The sequence below is a fragment of the Lacerta agilis genome, chromosome 5 (genome assembly GCF_009819535.1).
Source record: "Lacerta agilis isolate rLacAgi1 chromosome 5, rLacAgi1.pri, whole genome shotgun sequence".
In the NCBI taxonomy this organism is placed as follows: Eukaryota; Metazoa; Chordata; class Lepidosauria; order Squamata; family Lacertidae; genus Lacerta; species Lacerta agilis.
In genome coordinates this window covers 20,080,428-20,100,448 of record NC_046316.1, presented here as the reverse complement: position 1 = coordinate 20,100,448, position 20,021 = coordinate 20,080,428, and the positions used below count along the sequence as shown (strand labels likewise).

The following is a 20,021-nucleotide window of genomic DNA, read 5'->3' as shown; positions in this document are numbered from 1 at the left end:
ACCGGCACAGCGCGGCGCAGGGACTCTCTTTGCGGCTCTGGAAACTGCTTCTGCGCATGCCCAGACGCTGGAAGTGTCCGTGCCGCTGGAAATCGCTTCTGCGCATGCTCAGATGCCGAAAATTGTGCCTGTGCAGAAGTGATTTTCGGTGTGTGGGCATGCGCAGACGCGATTTCTGGCGTCGTGCTGGCCCGGCCCACTGAGGATCTCCATGGGAGTGATCCGGCCCATGCCCGGTAAGCCTTGCCGACCCCTGGCATAGCACAATCTTCATTTAGATAAGGATCTGAGTCAACTGGAAATGGGTTGCCATGTTTCTGCAGAACACGGCTGCCAGAATTTTCACTGGTCTAGCCAGGATTTTTCATGCCGCACCTTTCATGAAAGAATAGTGTTTGCTCCTCATTTGCTTCTGAGTCTTCTTTAAGCTCTCAGTCCTTTCCCTTGAAGCCAGGTATGAGAAGGGGTTCTTCCTTGGGCATCTGGGTCCTGTGTGTTAAGATTTTCTGTAGGGGCCTTTCTTTGAGTACCCTCTGCAGCAGAGGTTCATTATGTACAGTATTTAGAAAGCAGAGGACTTTTTTGTGATGGTGCTCCAAATAAACATTTCTGCACTGACTTTACAGTCTTTTTAGTGTCAGGCAGTGCTTTTTTTTCTAGAAAAATAGGTGCCAGTACTTGCCATTAAGTTGTTACAGTAAGTGCCACCTTTGTATTCCTGACAGCATTTTAGATGACCCTTTGGTTGGAACTGCTTTACCCTAGTCTTAATTGTCTTTTATTTTTGTCTTCTTATTATTTTAATAAAAATATTGTGTTAAAAATATGTGAGTAGCTTTATTCATGGTTTTGTACATCTCCTTGGAATCTTTTGAGGAAGGGCTGCTCAGAAATATTTTAAGTAAATTACTGATACAGATGTTTGTGTCACTCCTGGACAGAGATAGTGGGCCTGTAGGCCAGGCTGTGCCATAGTCCCTCCTGTGTCACTATTGTAGAAGATAGTGGGCTGGTTTTTTAAAAAGTTAATGCTAACTATTGTGATAATTTGTGGTGTTTGATTCTCTCTCTGTATGTGTCTCTGCATTTGTATGCTTGTGTGAATACATGTGTTTTAAAGCTGTGGCTTTTTTTTGGATATCGTCCTAGGTGTTTTGTAACTGGTGATTAACAGGACAAAAATAAATGGCTTGGGCTAATAAAGCTAAGGCATGAACGTCAGTGGAGATAAATAGATATAAAAAGCATGGTATAGAGCTAAACTGAAAACACTTCATTAAATGTTGTCAGAAGCAAGGCTTGTAATCACTTGGAGCTTTAAGGTTGAGAAACTTTCTGTCACCTTGCCCAGGTTACTAGATTTAAAACTATCAATATGGCTAGTAGAACTTTGTATATTGAAGCCAAGTAAGAGTAAACCCCTGAAATGAAGAGTCTGGCAGTGCTAAGGCTTGTTTAAAAACAATTGGTCAAAGCATCACACAAATACAGCTGAATCAGTTAGGAAATGATTTGTCAAACATGCTATCATGTAACTGCATTTTCTGCTATAGCCCAAAGGTATAGCTGCAGCCTGTACAAACATACATGGAAGTCAGTCCTGTTGAGTTCAGAGAAAGGCATGTTCAAGCCTGATGCCTTACAATTAAAAAACAATCCTGTATAAGGTTCCACAATATGTTCATTTGAATGGTGCACCTACATCTAATAAATGCAGTGTTAGCATACCCAGCCCATAGAGCCCTAGTGCCCTAATGTTGCACATGTAACATTTCAGTTTAAACAAAATGACAAATGTGTGGCACCTACACAATTATGTCCAATTACTGTATTTTTTCCCTCCATAAGATGCACTTGAACATAAGACGCACCTAGTTTTTAGAGGAGGAAAGGAGGAAAGCTCTGGTTTTTTGAGGATCAGCTCAAAGTTGTGCAGCTTCTTTTGCAAAGGGAAAAGCCCTGGTTTTTTGAGGATCAGCTCAAAGTTGTGCAGCTTCTTTTGCAAAGGGAAAAGCCCTGGTTTTTTGAGGATCAGCTAAAAGTTGTGGAGCTTCTTTTGCAAAGGGAAAAGCCCTGGTTTTTTGAGGATCAGCTCAAACTTGTGCAGCTTCTTATGCAAAGGGGAAAGCCCCCTTTTTTGAGGATCAGCTCAAAGTTGTGCAGCTTCTTTTGCAAAGAGAAAAGCCCTGGTTTTTTGAGGATCAGCTAAAAGTTTTGCAGCTTCTTTTGCAAAGAGAAAAGCCCTGGTTTTTTTTGAGGATCAGCTCAAAGTTGTGCAGCTTATTTCGCAAAGGGGGAAAAGCCTCGTTGGGGGGGTCAGCTCACAGTTGTGCAGCTTCTTTTGCAAAGAGGAAAAGCCCCGTTTTTATGGGGTTCATCTCACAGTTCTGCAGCTTCTTTAGGAAAGGAAAGGGGGCCGTTTCTACAGTTTCCAGACAGATAATCTACTCAGCCATCACATGTCGCTGGGGAAACAAACAGCCTCCATCTGCAGAACATTCAACAATGGAGGCCTGGGCAAGGGGGCGGGGCCGGAAACGGAGCCAGCGAGCCTTATCTCTCTCCCGATTGCTTGCTGATCAGCAGCTTCCTTAAAACACCCCTTTCTCTCTTTGTAAAAAAAAAAAAAAAAGCATGACCTACTTTTGGCCCCTGGGCAATTCGGCTCCAGGGACCACACATTCACTCCATAAGACGCTCAGACATTTCCCCTTACTTTTTAGGAGGAAAAAAGTGTGTCTTATGGAGCGAAAAATACGGTATGTCCCTCATGTTTGAGCTAGACCTCATTTTATTCAGAGGATTTGTATTTTACTCTCTATATGTCTTCCAGAGTAGCCAATGTAACCTTTGATTGTATTTTTTTTAAATTAAAGCTTACGTTTACGTTGGCCTCTTATATATATATTTGTTTTGATCTGTTGGCAGACAACAATTAAACAAGGTTGCCACTTTTGCAGCAGTAGAGCGAAAAATTCACTGCAATTTTCTAAAAATCTACAACCTGAACTGCAAAAACCATTCGCATAGTATTGTGATGTTGTTGTTAATCTCAGTTTGGTTTTGGTAATTTTTAGTGTTATATATTAGTGCTACGTTTTCTCCCTGCTTCCCTAGCAGGAGTTTAGATCTGCTACAAATTTGGGATTGTTGGTACTTCTGCTGTTCCCGTGTTTCATAATGGCCATTGGGCAATAGGCAAATAAAATCTCTCAAACCTACTATGCATTTTACCGGGAAATACTGGTAGGTGCCCATGGGAGTAACATCTGAGTAAACAGATTTAGGATTGGGCTGTAACCTAGAAAGCATTTTCTAGAGCTACCTTTTCCCCAACTGATCTTTTGGGTCTTCTTTTCTTACAATGCTCTTTGCTCTTCCCTCTCTTGTCCCTACTAATCCTTTGCTCCACTAGTGCAAAGTAGCATCTGAAATGACTCTAGGAATGAAATGATACAAGCCCCGAGAAAGGTGTCATTATTTCTGCTCATAGAATGGTGTCAGGGCCATAGATCATAAAGAAGAGACTTGACAAGGCTCAGCTATTGCTATCACAAGATTAATTGAAAAAAACAACAACGGCTTGGTTGTCTATTGAGTACACAACAGTTGCCATGTTTGCAACCAGCCTACCATGAGAGCGTAATGACTTCCTTGACATAGGAGATGAGTGGTAGGTTTTTTTTTTAAATAACATAAATAAAGTTATTATACCTAACACTCAACAGTAATAATGGTTAAAAGCCAAACAGCTAACATTGCAGCGTTTTAGTTATCACCACTGGGCAGTAAGAAAAAAATAACTGAAATACACAAAAGCAGCTTTTCAGGGGAGCCATTCTTAACACTGGATTTTGTAAACAGTTGTATTCTGGGTTTAGGCTTCAGTCCTAGTCCCAATCTGCACTGTTGGAGGGGATGAGGATTCAGCAGATGTCCTTGTCTGCTGGCCTGTACTGGTCGTGGTCCACCGCTAGAGACCGCTGCTGCAGCTGCAGGAAGTACATTGGAAGAAGCACTACCCCCAACAGTGTTCTGCGGCCCGTAGAGGGCCTAAGAGATCTACATTGGCTCCCAGTGCGTTTCCAAGCACAATTCAAAGTGTTGGTGCTGACCTTTAAAGCCCTAAACGGCCTTGGTCCTGTATACCTGAAGGAGCGCCTCCACCCCCATCATTCAGCCCGGACACTGAGATCCAGCGCCGAGGGCCTTCTGGTGGTTCCCTCACTGCGAGAAGCAAAGCTACAGGGAACCAGGCAGAGGGCCTCCTCGGTAGTGGCGCCCGCCCTGTGGAACGCCCTCCCATCACAGGTCAAGGAAATAAACAACTACCTGACATTCAGAAAATACCTGAAGGCAGCCCTTTTCAGGGAAGTTTTTAATGTGTGATATTTTTGTATTGGATTTCTCTTGGAAGCCGCCCAGAGTGGGGGTACAAATAATAATAATAATAATAATTATTATTATTATTATTATTATTATTATTATTATTATTAAATACTGGGTATTGGTGGTTTGGGAAAAGCCAGAGCTGATCCAGACGTGGATCTACTGGATCTTAAACTGGGCCAGCAACTGGAAGGGGGCTTTGCTGTGCCAACCTAAAATTGGTACAGTGAAAAAAAGAATCTGCCCACCTCCCACCCTTCCTGGCCAGCTTTCTCACTTAAAATGAATGGATCATGTGACCTTCATATGCTGTTTCTTATTGCTCGCTTTAATAATAATGATGATGACAACAACAACAACAACAACAACAACAACAACAATTTATATCCCACCCATCTGGCTGGGTTTCCCCAGCCACTCTGGGCAGCTTACAACACATGAAACACAACAAGACATCAAACATTTTTTTAAAAAAAGATATCCTATACAAGCAACAAAAAAACCAATAAATCAATAAAAACCAGTAACAATAATAACAAACAGTTTACAGTTATACCCAAATTAAAGTAACCACCAACCCCAACTAAACATTTAACCAACACCAACCTGACAAAAATGAAACGGGGGAACCATTTTAGCCAGTTGCCCCAACCCAAGGAGTTGTTCCAGCAATGTCCCTCCAGCCTCCCAGGAGCCTCTTTTAGCTGTTCAAGGTGAGTCTGGGCCCCACCCTCTAGGTAAGGTAGAAATGGGTCTGGCAACAAGGAGCAGGTCTTTCTTCCAGAACTCAGGCAGCAGCACTTTAAAGCACGTTGCCCAAATGTTGGGGGCATTTACAAAATATAGGACAATACAGATGAGTAGATGGTGTTCCTTATGGTCCATGATTTCGGGAGCTTTCTGACAGCACAGTCCCTCCTCCCAAATTTTATTAGTGTACTGACTTGTTTTCAATCAGTAGTTGTGAGCCCCAGGTCTGAAAAAAGTATCTTTTAAGCCATCTTGCTCCCTAAGACTTACCTTTGAACTATTTTTGTCTTATCACTGAGACCTACAACAAAATGTTGCAGTGTATCACTAATCCCTAAGAAGAATGCTCTTGCAGGGCTCCAGGCAGCTACAAAGAGGAGCCCCGTAGTACTTTGAGTGGGGATGGTAGTGAAATATTGGTTTAAGAGCTAGATAATAGAGAGCGATAGCAAAAAGAATTAGGGACAAGGAAATGAAGGGATTGAATTTATCACCTGTATTGTTTTCTTTTAAAACTTCTAGGGCTATAATAGCTTTCTACTTCCCGCCCCGCCCCCCCCCCGCTTCCTTCTCTCTCTTTTTCCATCATGTGTAGTCATGGGATTTATTTTTCCGAAATGCTGCTGCTGGAGCCCTCCCTGGACAAGCCTTTCAAACTCCTTTACCGGACCTTTCAGGAAGCAAAACATCACTTGTCCAAAGCCATGGACTGACAAAGTCACCTGCGAAAGCTGGGAAACTGGTCGAGGATCATCTGGCTGTGCAGTCATTGATCAGAGCATATCAGGTCAGTGTACAGAAATTCGCCTGCAGCAGCTGAGGGTGTTTGCTTATAACAACATTTTGTAAATAATACACAGCTAAGGAGCTCCTTCTTCATAGGTGTTTAAGGGCATTTCCACACAACAGTTTATTCTGGACTCAGAGCTGTTTGTGCATGCAATATTTTGCATCATCCACATCCTCCCCCAAATGAAACATTTTTGGTTTGTGAATCCCCTTAAATTTCTATTCTTATAGATTCCTTGTCAATGCTAATCTAAAAGGCAACCAGAATATTGTCAGACAAGTGATTTGCACGTGACCCCCTGACTAATTATTATTATTTAAATGAAAAATAATTGAACTGTTTTCGCGGCTGTTGCATATTGCTCTCTGAATGATAAATTAGCGCGCTGCAAGAACTCCCTCTAACTTTGCTCTATACACACATACTGTCACTGTGTGTATTAATTTTTGATATGCAGAAGGCCTTTTTGTTACAAAATACATCCAAAACAAATGAGTTGCATTCTGTCATGGGAGAATAGCCATTTATTTAAAAGATGAATTAGCAGAAGATCATTGAAATGTTGCACTGTATGCAGAATTATGGTTTCTTCTGTCTTTATTTTTCCCCCCTTGGACTTTGCAATTAGTCAAGATAAAAGCCGATTAAAAAAAACAAAAGGTCTGTGGGAAATATTTGTGGGAGATCTTTACTGCATGCTTACTTTATGCTGTCTGTTTCTGCCTAGTACTGAGAATTAAGGAGTGTATTTGCCTAAATTGTTGTGCAACGATCCGTACTAGTGCAGCAGTACTCCCCCATCCCACCCCCCAAACCTTCTCTTGAGAATTTAGAGAATTCCCAGAACAGTGCATGGCGGGGTGGTGGGGTGGGGGTGGGGGAGTAGAGCGGATCTAGTTCTGTTGGGCAAGCAGAAATGCTTGCACTGGTGGATTGATCCTGAAGTGTTTTGATTGTTGGAAACACTTCAAACCAACCTTAGTACACCTTGGAGCCCGGCACGCTTCCTTCAGCGCACGTACCTCTCCTGTACGTTCTCCTTGCTGCCGTCTCCTGTGCTATTCAGCAGAGTTATCTTCTCTTATCTTCTCTCACGCAGCGGGGTTGTGTATGCCAGCATATTACAGACAACAGAGTCCGGCTTCTTTCTAATCTAGAAGCTTTATTTTACAAGGCATAAATCATTACATTCCGGGAGAGTCGCAAGCCATGTTGGTGGCTTCTCCCTTCTCTCCGTTCTCCGGAACAACAGAAACAGAAAGTATCACATTACAAAGTACAACAGTACACAGAGCATCCGGTGACGCTCTTCCTCCTGTGGGTGGGACAACCTGGTTGAGCTTGTTAACTCTAAAAGCTCCAAACCTCTCTACACCCCCTCTTGTCCCGCACACAGGGGCGTTGTAAGCTTGCAGCTTACCTCACACAAACCCTCACAGAACTCCCCATGACGTTGGAAGCTCAGGGGCTTCGTGAACCCAACCCTCTGGTTCACCTGACCAGGACAGTACTTCAGCTTCTCCAAGCCGGTCTGAACACACACGTCTCGAAAGAGAACGTCTAGGTGTTTGGGTCTGGCCTTGACTTGTCCAGACTCTGCCACCAACAAACAGAGTTGGTTGTCCTCCCAAACCATCACGGGCAGGCAACTCTGAACGCAGATCTCTTGGACCAAACACCTATAGAACTCCAGTTCCCTGCAAAGCACTGACAACGCACTGTACCTGGCTTCTGCACGAGAATGAGCAATGAGGCTCTGGCACCGGGACTTCAGCCCGCCTAGAGCTCCTCCACACTGTACAACCATTTCAGACACAGATTTCCTGTCCTCGGAATTTGCCCAACCGCTGTTGCACCAGCGCGTGAGCTGGGGCTCACCGGTAGCTGACAACTCCGGGCAAAACTCCTTAGTCTCCTGCAAACTCTGGAGCACTCTCTCCATGCCATTCCAGGCATGCATACTGGGATTTGCAGCCTCCTTGCTGAACAGATCCACAGCAACTGCTATGTCAGTTTTGCTCAACTAGGAAGGAAACAACAGCCTCCCAGGAGCTGACCTAAACACCTCGGGGCTCTCGAACTCAGAGCGTTCCCCGGTCTGACTGTCCTCACCTAGACACGTCTCCATGGGTGTTCTGACACTAGCACATTCAGACACTCTGCACTTCTTCAACAACTGCACTACCTTGCCAGTCTGATTGAGCAAGACACTACCGTCTTCGGCTCTGTCTACCTGCACACCTAGGTAAACAGCAACAGGGCTTAGGTTCCTGAGCTGGAAAGACTGACCAAGCTCCTCTGCGAACCGTTGCACCTGTCCCTGGTCTCCACCAGGTAAAGCATGTCCGCACTGGACTGCAGAACTAGCTCCTGCTCTGGGCTTACTCCTGCCAGAAACAGGCAGCTATCAGCACAACTCTGGCTGACACCTAGCTTTCTCAAAGCTTCTTGCACGCCTGAGGACCAATCTCTGGCTGACTCCTTCAAGCCAGTGATTACCTCGTGCAAACTCCACACTTGATTTGGCCCGTTGTCCTCGAACCCTGGCGGAGGTACCTCGTACCTCTCCTCATCCAGGTCGGAATCCAAACAGGCAACCAAACCAAAGTGGCTCACCTCAAAACTGCTTTGAGTCGCGACCGCTAACAGCATGCACGTGGTTTCGCTTCTGAGAGAGAGCGCGTCCAGTACCTCGGAACAATGGACCCCCTCCTCCTGAGTGAAACCTCTGGCTACTGACCTAGCCTTGCACTGCAACTCGCCAGTTGCTGCCGTCTTGAGTCTGCACACCCAACGACCTTCTGACAGTGTCGTGGTTGTGCACACACCCAAAGACCTCATTGAGCTTACCTGCTCTACCATGGCATCCTGCCATTTCTGGGCCTCACCTTGAGATACCCATTGAACCTTCACAAGGCTTTCCGGTTCACACTGAACCAAACAAGCACTCACGCTAGTGGCCGTGAACCTTTCGTGCAGAATCCCTTCAGTGGATCGTGCAGACTGCTGTGATACCACTTCAGATTCTCCCTCTGCTCCAGTTGCACTGGACTCCACCTGCACGTCCGTGACGTCAGGCATCTCACCTACAGACTTGCTGCGCCTGTGCATCCTAACTGAACCACCTAAGGATGACATTGGCACGCCTTTGGGCTCCTGCTTCACTCCCAAAGAACCCCCCTCTTGCACCAGGACGAGACCTGCGCCAGGCTCTCCTGGAGAAGAGTTGCCACACAAAGAGTCGCCATGCGTGGCCTGCCTCCTAGTCCGTGACATAGGAGATGCGGGTGCACTCCCAGGCTGCTGCCTTGGAGTCACCACTAGCTGCGCTGCACCCTGGTGATGGCCGGGAACTCGGCCCGAGCCACCAGCAGTTGCCAAAACCACAGCGATACCCCCTCTTGGGGCTGATCCACCTGGACCATTGCCACCCAGTTCCACCCAGAACCCTTGTGGAAGCTCTGCATCCAAGAGCATGTCTTCAGTGGCAGCATGCAGCATCCTTTGCTGCCTCTCTGCAAGACCACATACCTGTGAAGAAAGCAGGTTAGTCACACTGTGCTTACTCCCCTCTCACTGAGGACCTGGGAACAGCCTACTCCAGTAGAAACCTGCTGTTCCACTGCAACCAGTGGTGCTGCCTCAGTTGCCTCCTTGAGCAACGCAGACCACATGTGGTGGAGAGAAAACATCAGCCAAACACTCAGAACAACACGCTCCTCCCAGGTTAGCTTCTGGCATCCCTTCAGAAACAGCCACATGAACCAGGGAAAAGGGACGCGTGGTTTCCCTTTCAGACGCGGGGTAGCTAGATGTCGACTCCTCGACCTTGCAAACCCTGCAATCAAGAAAGCTGTTACATGCCCTTAACTTGCACCCTTCAGAGAACTCAGGCTGCTTCAGCACACTGTCCCAGTGGCGACTTGCCAGCCTTTGGTACCACTGACACAAACATAAGTGGTGCACGGGCACACTGGTGCACTGAGCAAACATTCCATCAGTGCCACCTCCCCCTGTTCTGGATTGAGGCTTCTTAACAGCAAACAGCCCGTCCTGGCTGCCTTTCACGCGTAGAAGCATCTTCTGGCCCCTGCAAGCAGAACAGGTGATAAGCACAAAGCAAACAGCAAAAACATTGGACAGAAGGTTTGACATAAACAAACAATACACAGTTATGTCAACAGCCACAGAAAACGCCAGTTCTGTCCCTTGGATCTGTCCCTTGACTGTTAGCAAAAAGTCAAGCCTTTTCTTGCCTCCAACAGTCAGTTCTTCAAACTGCTCTGTAGAAAAAGACTCGCAGTTCCTCACAAGTCCACCAGGAGGAACGATGACGATGCAAAGAGACGCTGCACAGGCACTCATCATTCGCAGCCCACCAGGGTTGGCCTTCATTGCCACGGTAACTGCACGACAACAGTAGGCATCCTCTTCCGCCTGGGCTGTGGTAGAGCTGTTGCGATTCTCATGGCCAGTACCACACGTCATGTCCTTGGCCTTATCTTCAGCCATGCACGTCAACAAAAGACCAGGTGCAGGCGACGTGACAAAACACAGCTCCACAGTCAAAAACTTTTACGCTGGCTTCAGACTTGGAAACAGCCCCTCCCTTTCTGGGAGCAAAGCCCACGGCGATCTGGCCCCCCTCCTGCTTTCCATGGCACTGTTGCTGCACAACAGCCATAAGCCGAGCTGGGGGCGAGCTTTCCAAAGCCACTTCAGCCAGTCCCTCAGCCCCGTGAAACTGGGCTAGGGTCTTCTTCCAGGCTTCACAAGCACTGGCCAGACCTTCCTCCTCACAGGCGTTGGCCAAAACATCAACGCTCTCAGGGAACAGCCCTCTGCATCGAAGCTGTGAGGCTGGGGGTGCTTGCAAACAAAAGCTTCCCTCCTCCTTGCTGGGAATGCTATGGCTCCCTCCATCTTGCCCAGGGGTAGCGTACTCACGAATCTGTAGCTTCTCACCCGGCTCCACAGATGGGGGTTTCACCAGAGAGGTACAACTGCTTTTGCAGCCCTCAATCTGGGCTTCCCTGCTGCCTTCCAACCTCTGGCAGCAGGTTTTAGGCTCCTGAGCCATTCAGCAGACTGCTGAATGCTCCTGCTGGCAAAGCAAACTTCCCTGGATGCTCCATCACAGTCCAAACCAGGGAGGCACTGCACACACAGTCTGGAACTCCTCAGAACCGCTCCTGAACCAGTCCAGAATAATAAACAAGCGCAAATATGGGACTGCCATAACCTGAAGTGTTTTTGATTGTTGGAAACACTTCAAACCAACCTTAGTACACCTTGGAGCCCGGCACGCTTCCTTCAGCGCACGTACCTCTCCTGTACGTTCTCCTTGCTGCCGTCTCCTGTGCTATTCAGCAGAGTTATCTTCTCTTATCTTCTCTCACGCAGCGGGGTTGTGTATGCCAGCATATTACAGACAACAGAGTCCGGCTTCTTTCTAATCTAGAAGCTTTATTTTACAAGGCATAAATCATTACATTCCGGGAGAGTCGCAAGCCATGTTGGTGGCTTCTCCCTTCTCTCCGTTCTCCGGAACAACAACAGAAACAGAAAGTATCACATTACAAAGTACAACAGTACACAGAGCATCCGGTGACGCTCTTCCTCCTGTGGGTGGGACAACCTGGTTGAGCTTGTTAACTCTAAAAGCTCCAAACCTCTACAGATCCCCTTAGTGCAGCGGTGGTGAACCTATGGCACGTGTGCCAGACTTGGCACGCAGAGCCCTCACTGCTGGCACATGCGCCATTGGCCCATCTGCGCTATTGGTGTTTTTTCCCCATTTGTTCTCCCACTTCCCCCCCCCCCCCACGCTACGGCTTGCATCCGCTGTTGAAACCCGGAAGCTTTTTTCTTTTTCTTTCTTGCTGTTAGCCGGAGATTGTGTTCGGCAATTGGTCTGTTTTTCAATTCGCTGTGTCAGTGGCTGTTTCTGATTGGGCGTAACAGCGTTCGTTTTTTAACCCTTAATGTGCTGGGTTTTTTGGCGCTTTGGGACACGATGATGATGTCAGTGCTTCATGTTAGTTCCAGCGAAGGTATTACTAGTCGCCATTTATTCCTGTTCTCTCCCCCCCCCAAAAAAAGCTCAGCAGCTTTGGGGCGTCCCCCCAAAAAAGCAATGCAGCTTTTGCGACCCCCCCCCAAAAGCTCCAAAACTTAGGTCAGCAGCTCCCCTCAAAAAGCTGAACAACTTTGGGGAGGCCCCCAAAAAAACTCAATGAAAAGCTCAACAATTCTGGGCACTTTGCGATAAATAAGTGGGTTTTGGTTTGCAGTTTGGGCACTCTAAAAGGTTTGCCACCACCCTTAGTGCTACTTTGACTGCAACTCTGTGTTTTTAAAAATAAAAGTTTACAACAGTTGGCCTTAAGTAAGAAGAGCCCTGTTGAATCAGATCAAAGGTCCACTTAATGCCACGTGCCATGGGAGCCAACTTCTAGGGACCAAGGTCCCTTCAGCCTCCCCAATAAAATATTTGAGGGGGCACGCCCTCTAAGTTGATGGACATTGGCATTCTATGGTGTGCATGCACTGCATCATGTGATCAGTTATGTTTACCCAACATTTTATTCAAGTTGGCACCGTTGCCGCATGCTGTTTCATACAGAAGTCAACCATATTCTTGTCCAAAGTCCGCAACCAGGGCCCGAAGGAAACAGCTCCTCCCTGTTGTTTAACCCCTGCAAATGGTATTCAGAGGCATATAGAAAGGATTGTCTGTAGTCATCATGGCTGTTATCATTGATGGACTTATTCTCTATTCATGTCTTGCGTGCTCTTTTGAAGCCATTCAAGCTAGTGCCTGTCACTGCATCTTCTTGCAGTGAATCTGCCTGCTTAATTGCTGCTTAATTACTGAATATACTGCTTAATTATGGTAGTTTTTAAGCAGTATATACAAAAAGTATAAAATCAATTAAAATTAATCATAAAAACAGAAATACCTTGCCAAAGAACTATGCACATAAATAAATATATGTGCTTCATAGGGATCACCATCTGAAAAATTATTTGCAACTTTTATTTATTTCACTTTTACTGTACTGGTATTGTATTCATTTCTAAAAATGCAAGTTCTTCAGTAGGGAAAACATAACAGTAAGTAAAAAAAAAATTCATCCCACCTTTTTGGTCAAATGCAATACTCCCCCTGCCACACACCTTTACACAGCTTATTAAAAATAATCATGATCTCCCAATCCAAATCTAGCTGTTATTTTAAAGAAGTGTGGCCAGTGCTGGCAGATGGGGATTGGATGCTCATCCAACTGAAAAGCAGTGCAGCGTGAATAGATGGCACCCACACTTAGATGCACATCAGATTTATGCCTGTGGTTCCTGATCCAGCAGATGATGCATGCACTTAACCAGCCTACCATGCAAGGAAGTCTCCCAGCATGTGCATTTCTCTTTGCTGGCTCAGGGTATAAATGGCTTGAATGTCAATTTCCTCGTTTTTTTTAATGAAAAATTATTTTGAAAAATGAGTGCTTGATTCAAAAGATATAAAGGGTTCTGGGTGATCTCTCTGTTATTGCATACAAGTAATGAGAAGCTGAAGAAAACACACACACACACACACACACACACAAAAAATACATATGAGAGTCTCACCAGGTCACCTCAACAAACCTGAGCAAGCTTGCTTGCAGCCCCGAAGGAATCTTGTTATGCCGCTGCAGTTTTCAGGGACTATCAGTGAGCTAAAAATTCTTGGACAAAAATGTATTTGGAGAAAAACTATATCCCTTAAAGCCATGCTTTTCAATGTAGAAAAGCTGAACAAACACTTTCCGGATCCTTCTGCTAAAATGCTCCTACAAGCTGCAGAGGATTCTGGGGAGCATTTAAGGGGATGCACATTTGGCTCATGCAGGGCGCTGGTCGGACTTGCTGGAATTCATTGTTGAGCAATGTGAAATGAAGAGCATAGTTTAGCACATGGTTCACACTTGCAACTGTGAGTTAGTCCTGTTCAAGTGTTCCAAAATTCTGTCCATGGAGGAGGCTTGGACTTGGAGGGGGATTGTGAATGCGTTCGGCTGAATGTGGTTGCAGTCCTCCTCTTGACTGGGAATCATGACCATACGGGGGTCCCCATTTCAGGAAGAGCTCTAAGCATGTTCAGCCAAACATGCGTTAACATTCCCCTCCACCCATTCCTCCTTAAAGTGGGGTGGTCAGGGCTAAAGTTGGCATGTGCGCCCCTATGCTCCCTTCACAGATAAGGTCACATGAATCATTGTGGGAGGAGATAAGTAGCGGTGGACAGACAGTCTTCTAGGGAAGTTTGCTTATCATAATCAACCATTTCATAATGTTTACTCATCACGATCAACCATCTCTGTTTTATTGGATTTGTTTGTAGCCATTTTACTTCATTTTTAATTAAAATCACCATCATCAACCATTTCAATAAGGGAAGTTTTTCAAGGTACCACAAGGTACCCAAGGCATAGTTTGAAAACTGCTATCCAATAATAGCAGCTGCTGTGTTTCCCAACTTAAACAGTTGCTTAATGAGTACAGTCATGTGTTTGAAAAGGCCACATCCTGTCTGAAGTCCTTAATTACAAGCACCCTCGCTGACTTGACCAGAATTAGGTAAAGGTAAAGGGACCCCTGACAGTTAGGTCCAGTTATTGACGACTCTGGGGTTGTGGTGCTCATCTCGCTTTACTGGCCGAGGGAGCCGGCATTTGCCCGCAGACAGCTTCCGGGTCATGTGGCCAGCATGACTAAGCTGCTTCTGGCGAACCAGAGCAGCACACGGAAATGCCGTTTTTCTTCCCTCCGGAGCGGTACCTATTTACTTGCACTTTGATGTGCTTTCAAACTGCTAGGTTGGCAGGAGCAGGGACCGAGCAATGGAGCTCACCCCATTGTGGGGATTCGAACCCGTGTTTAGACTGGAATTACTTGAGTTTAATTGTTTTAGGATCTCAAACAATGCTGAACTTCTAACGCCACTGTAGACATGCTGTCCACAGTTTGAGCATTCTTTAAGGCATGTTACGACCTATGTTTTTTAAGCAGGGTGATGAGGAGATGATAACTTTCTTTGGCCACTTTGTCCTTCTAGGGAAATCGTATGCATTGAATGTATATTCATTTAGCATACAGGCAACAACCGCTTTACGCTTGTTCAATATGAGCATGACCATTGCCGCAACTCGAAACTGGCTAGAAAAGGATTCTATGGGTGAGCTGTGGGAGGGTACAAAAATTGGTGAGCTCTCTCTTTTGAGTCACCTTATTAGATAAGATAAGATTTCTTTATTGTCATTGTACAAGTACAAGTACAACATTGTACAAGTGCAACGAAATTACTGCAATGTTTTCTTCTTTCCCTTTCCTACCGCCTTTCTTACCCACTTCAACCTATGCAGATCCGTGGACACCATGTGGCTCAGTTGGATCCTTTAGGAATCTTGGATGCCGACTTGGATTCATTCGTCCCCTCAGATTTAATCACTACTATAGATAAACTAGGTGAGAATTTTAACTCCTTGGCAGTAAATTAATATCCACGGTGAGGAGCATGTCTCATGATTTAAGTGCAACAAGCAGTCAGGTGAGCACTGCAAAACTGAATAGTCGCTCCTGTTTGCAGCGGAGCAAGCAACTCATCTTTAATGAGAGAGTCCTCTAACTTTATGTATTAATTTATGTTAAATTGTTACATATATGAGGAAGATGTGAAAATGGCATTTTCATTCTCATTATAAAAGCACAAGTAGTTTTAAAAATGATTATTTGCAAGAACTTGGCATGAATTTTAAGAGATGTTGCAAAACAAATCCCTGGCTCCTAAATGCTGATAGATTAATAAAAATGGGCATGAAAATAAAGGTGAAACACAGGAAAAGAGTAGGCAAAGAACAACAAGGTGCATGTGTGTTCATGCCAAGGCTATTTGACTTCATTGCTTTATCTCCTGTTAACTCGCATCTTTAAGATACCTTGAAATTTTGCCCCCAAAGTTTCTGATATTTTCAGGTATGTACCAAATTGCATTATTTGTATCTAAGGCCACCAAGTTAATGAGGTATATGTGGCTCTGTATAGTCAATGTTTGAGTTTTGAACTTTTGTTCCTGCCTTCTCACTAACTAATAATGTATATACCATAGGGTTTTATGGCTTATATGAATCTGACTTGGACAAAGTGTTCCAGTTACCCACAACCACCTTCATTGGAGGAAAGGAGACCATGCTTTCCTTACGAGAGATCATCAAACGGTTGGAGGTAAGTACAATGACATCCTGTATCATTGATTCCTCCTAAAGGGAGTTCAGTTACCCAGTTATCAATCTTCATGCCGGGGAAAAAGATTAACATTATTTAATCTTCCAAATGCTTCAAATGAAGATTGCAAGGGAAAAGTTGTATGTGGAGTGCCCTGTTACAGTGTAAGAAGAACTTCCAACTAGAAATAAAAATGAATGACATGCCAACAGAATCTGAGGATGACGTGCAGCAGGTGGTATCATTTAAGTATAGACTTGAAGACTTGCCTAAGTTTGAGGAGGTATTAGTAACCAGGTGAGTGGCTCTGGTCTGATCATTTCTCGGACCAGTTGCTAATGTAGGCCTTCACCTTGGGGGGGGGGTGGGAAGAGGACTTCTAAGACATGGCATTGGCCACAGTTGAGTTTTATCGAATTGTGGAATGCAGAAGAGGTGCATCTGCTTGGCTCAGTTTTGTTAATAGATTCTTAATCCTGTTTTCCAAGTAAGAGTGCTTTGCACTATTTGTTTTGAGGGACTTTGGTAAAAGGTAAAGGTAAAGAGGTAAAGAGACCCCTGACCACCAGGTCCAGTCGTGTCCGACTCTGGGGTTGCGGCGCTCATCTCACTCTATAGGCCGAGGGAGCCGGCGTTTGTCTGCAGACAGCTTCCGGGTCATGTGGCCAGCATGACTAAGCCGCTTCTGGCGAACCAGAGCAGTGCACGGAAACGCCGTTTACCTTCCCGCTGGAGTGGTCCCTATTTATCTACTTGCACTTTGACGTGCTTTCGAACTGCTAGGTGGGCAGGAGCTGGGACCGAGCAACGGGAGCTCACCCCGTGGCAGGGATTCGAACCGCCGACCTTCTGATCAGCAAGCCCTAGACTCTGTGGTTTAACCCACAGCGCCACCTGGGTCCCTTGGTAAAAGGTAGCTAGGATTAAACCTGGAGCCTCATATCCAAAGTATATGGTCCATTATGGTTCCTTTGTGTAGTGCATATACATGTGTTCATTTTGTTAATTCAGTTACTTTGTGGGCATGTCTAGAAGTATTTAATTGATTCCTACCAGGAAGGCTTTTGAAAACATAATAGTTTCCAAATGCTCTCTGGTTTAGGTATCTAAAGTTGGTCATGGGCTTGTGCACTCCTGCATCTGTACTAGCCCTTAGGACAGGCATCCCCAACCTTCGGCCCTCCAGATGTTTTGGACTACAGTTCCCATCATCCTTGACCACTGGTCCTGTTAGCTAGGGATCATGGGAGTTGTAGGCCAAAACATCTGGAGGGCCGCAGGTTGGGAATGCCTGCCTTAGGAGGAGCCAGTTCTTTGGGTGGAGAGAAAAGTACATTTTAAGCATAGTTTATACTCTGACTCTGTCTTTGCCACCTTTTAAACATTTTCATGTTTTTAATGTATCATTTTACCATCCAGAACACGTATTGTCAACACATTGGGCTGGAATTTATGTTTATTAATGATGTGGAACAGTGTGATTGGATCCGGAAGAGGTTTGAGACCAGGTGTCATGAAATTCGTTTTTTTTTTGATTTTTTTTATATTTTTTTTTTTTCGAAGGATGAAAAACGGACGTTGTTGGCTAGATTGGTGCGGTCAACAAGGTATGTTGGGAAGGAGTGATATTGTCAGGGTGTTGTCAGCGGCTCCCAGCTGGTTGCCCAGGAATTAAAAAGACAAGGAAAAGTTTCTTACAGTCCTTTTTTATTTCAATCTTTATAGAACCACCCTCTTGGATAATGGTGTTGTCCCAAGTGAATCTCTACCTTCTGTCTTCCCTCTTCCTCATTTGTCATTCTCATCATCTCCTATAGGGGTGCCACTAACTGCCCTCTGTCTTTGAGCTCTTTGCTCTCTACTTTAAGGCTTGCCGGGTTCTGGGAGATGGAGGGTCTGGAATGCTTCTAATGACAACGTGTCAGCCGGGTGTTGTTCTGGCTCTTCCATGATTTCCCAACTTTTCCCCTCACTGCCTCTGAGCTGCGACCACCCTCAAACCCCTGTTGTAAATCTATACAGTCATACCTCGTGTTGCCTCCACTTCATGTTGCGTCTTTTCGCGTTACGTCCCAGGGCAACCTGGAAGTACCGGAATGGGTTACTTCCGCGTTTCGCCGCTCATGGATGCGCAGAAGCACTAAATCATACTGGATGTGAACGCTTCGAGTTGCGGATGTGCCTCTGGGATGGATTATGTCCACAGTTCCGCTGTACTGTCTTCTTCCTCTTCCTCTTCCCTGGAAGGGTCAGAATGCGGGGGGGGGGGCCCTCCACCATTCCTTCTCAGCCCCCAGTCCCTGACAGATATGGATTCTGGATGGGTCCAAAACATGGTTAGCATCTCACTATGTGGGAGTTATGGCCACTGCCTTAAAATAGTAGTGCAGCCCCTCTTGAAGAGGCCTTCCCAAGTCACAGAGGTTTTAGAAAACTACTTCTCTGGATAAAGCAGATTATCCAGACCCGGTTCAGTTTCAGGCCCCATTTTAGCATTAAAACAGCTTTGACCACCCTGATTGATGGCCTTTATTGAGAAAGTGACAGGGGAGTGCAACCTGGTTGGTTCTCCTTAACCTCTTAGTGGCCTTTGAAGCCATTGACCCTGATGTTCTTCTGGAACTACTCAGGGGGTTAGAAGCTGCAGGCACTATGTTATAGTACTTTTGCTTCTCCCTTTGGGGTCACTACCAGAGAACAGTTCTAGGATGCCCTAATAGTTATTGGGCTGTGGGTTCCCATAGAGATCTATTATTTGCTGGCTTGGGCTGTGGGGAAACTGTAGTCTAAAACATTTGAATGGCAGTGGGGAAGGATGTTTTAGTTGCATTAAATAATAAAAATAAAATAATAATCATAATCATAACAACAACAACATGAAAGCAAGGAGCTGATAAAAATATGGTCATGTTCTCTTGGCATGCAGCATCAGTTCATGAACGTAACCATTAAGACTGGTTCTGCTCTAGAGCATTTGGGTAGATATTTTACTTTGTTACTCAGATATAACATTTGCCTTCTATGGCAATGTTTATATAGTGAGACAGCAGTATATAATTCCTGCCCAAGTTTAATTAAAAGAGAAATGAATTTGAACCAGATGCTTTTTAATAAACAGGTTACCATGGTGTTTGAATGACAGGCTGTTAACAGTCTGCCACACAGAATGTTTTCTCATTATCTTCCTGATATGTGCATCCCCCTCCTCTTCCTCCGCAACATACATATTGTGTCCTGCTGTACATATTGTGTACTGGTTAACTAGAAAGATCTGTATAAAAAACTAGGGAGGAGCCTGATATATCATGTTCATGCAGAAAAAATGCTAGGAAGAGGAATGAAGTTCACTGTCTGCCTGTCTTGTTCAGAATAAGGACTAGAAAGGATTGTCTTTTCACTCTGCAATTTCTAGAGATGCTAGCTATAGCATGGCCACACTCCCAATAATGATAGACAGCTTGTGACAAAAATCAAAATTAAAAATTCTGTAACAGATATTTTTTCATGTTTTGCATTCAAATCACGCAAGTGTGTGTCTGCATAAAATCACTTAGCTTGCATATTCTGAACTGAATATTTGGGAGTTTTGCCATTTGCAAAAAGAAAGGGTTAGACAGGAAAGGAGAATTGGGTCAACAGGAATGTTGTGCAAAGGGAGATAATGAAAGGCTAGGAGTATCCCTGCTTGTTTCTCAAGGAACTCTGGGAATTGTAAAGGGGGCTACGTATTTCTAGATATGCAGGGTTTCTCTTAACCCAGAATTTGGGCTACTTTAAACTGCAGTTTCAGACCCTGGTATAAGAAAAATCCTGTTTAGCTTTTTGC

At 45.1% G+C, this 20,021-nt stretch overlaps 1 protein-coding gene across 1 annotated transcript in view; it reads left to right on the top strand.

The window, feature by feature from the left end:
• Window positions 1-20,021, top strand: part of OGDHL (oxoglutarate dehydrogenase like) — a 67,559-nt gene that overhangs the window by 9,587 nt on the left and 37,951 nt on the right. Inside the window, 4 exon segments of the mRNA XM_033148784.1 lie at window positions 5,735-5,926; window positions 15,337-15,439; window positions 16,080-16,195; window positions 17,615-17,806. Coding sequence (XP_033004675.1) covers window positions 5,735-5,926; window positions 15,337-15,439; window positions 16,080-16,195; window positions 17,615-17,806 — 603 coding nt within the window.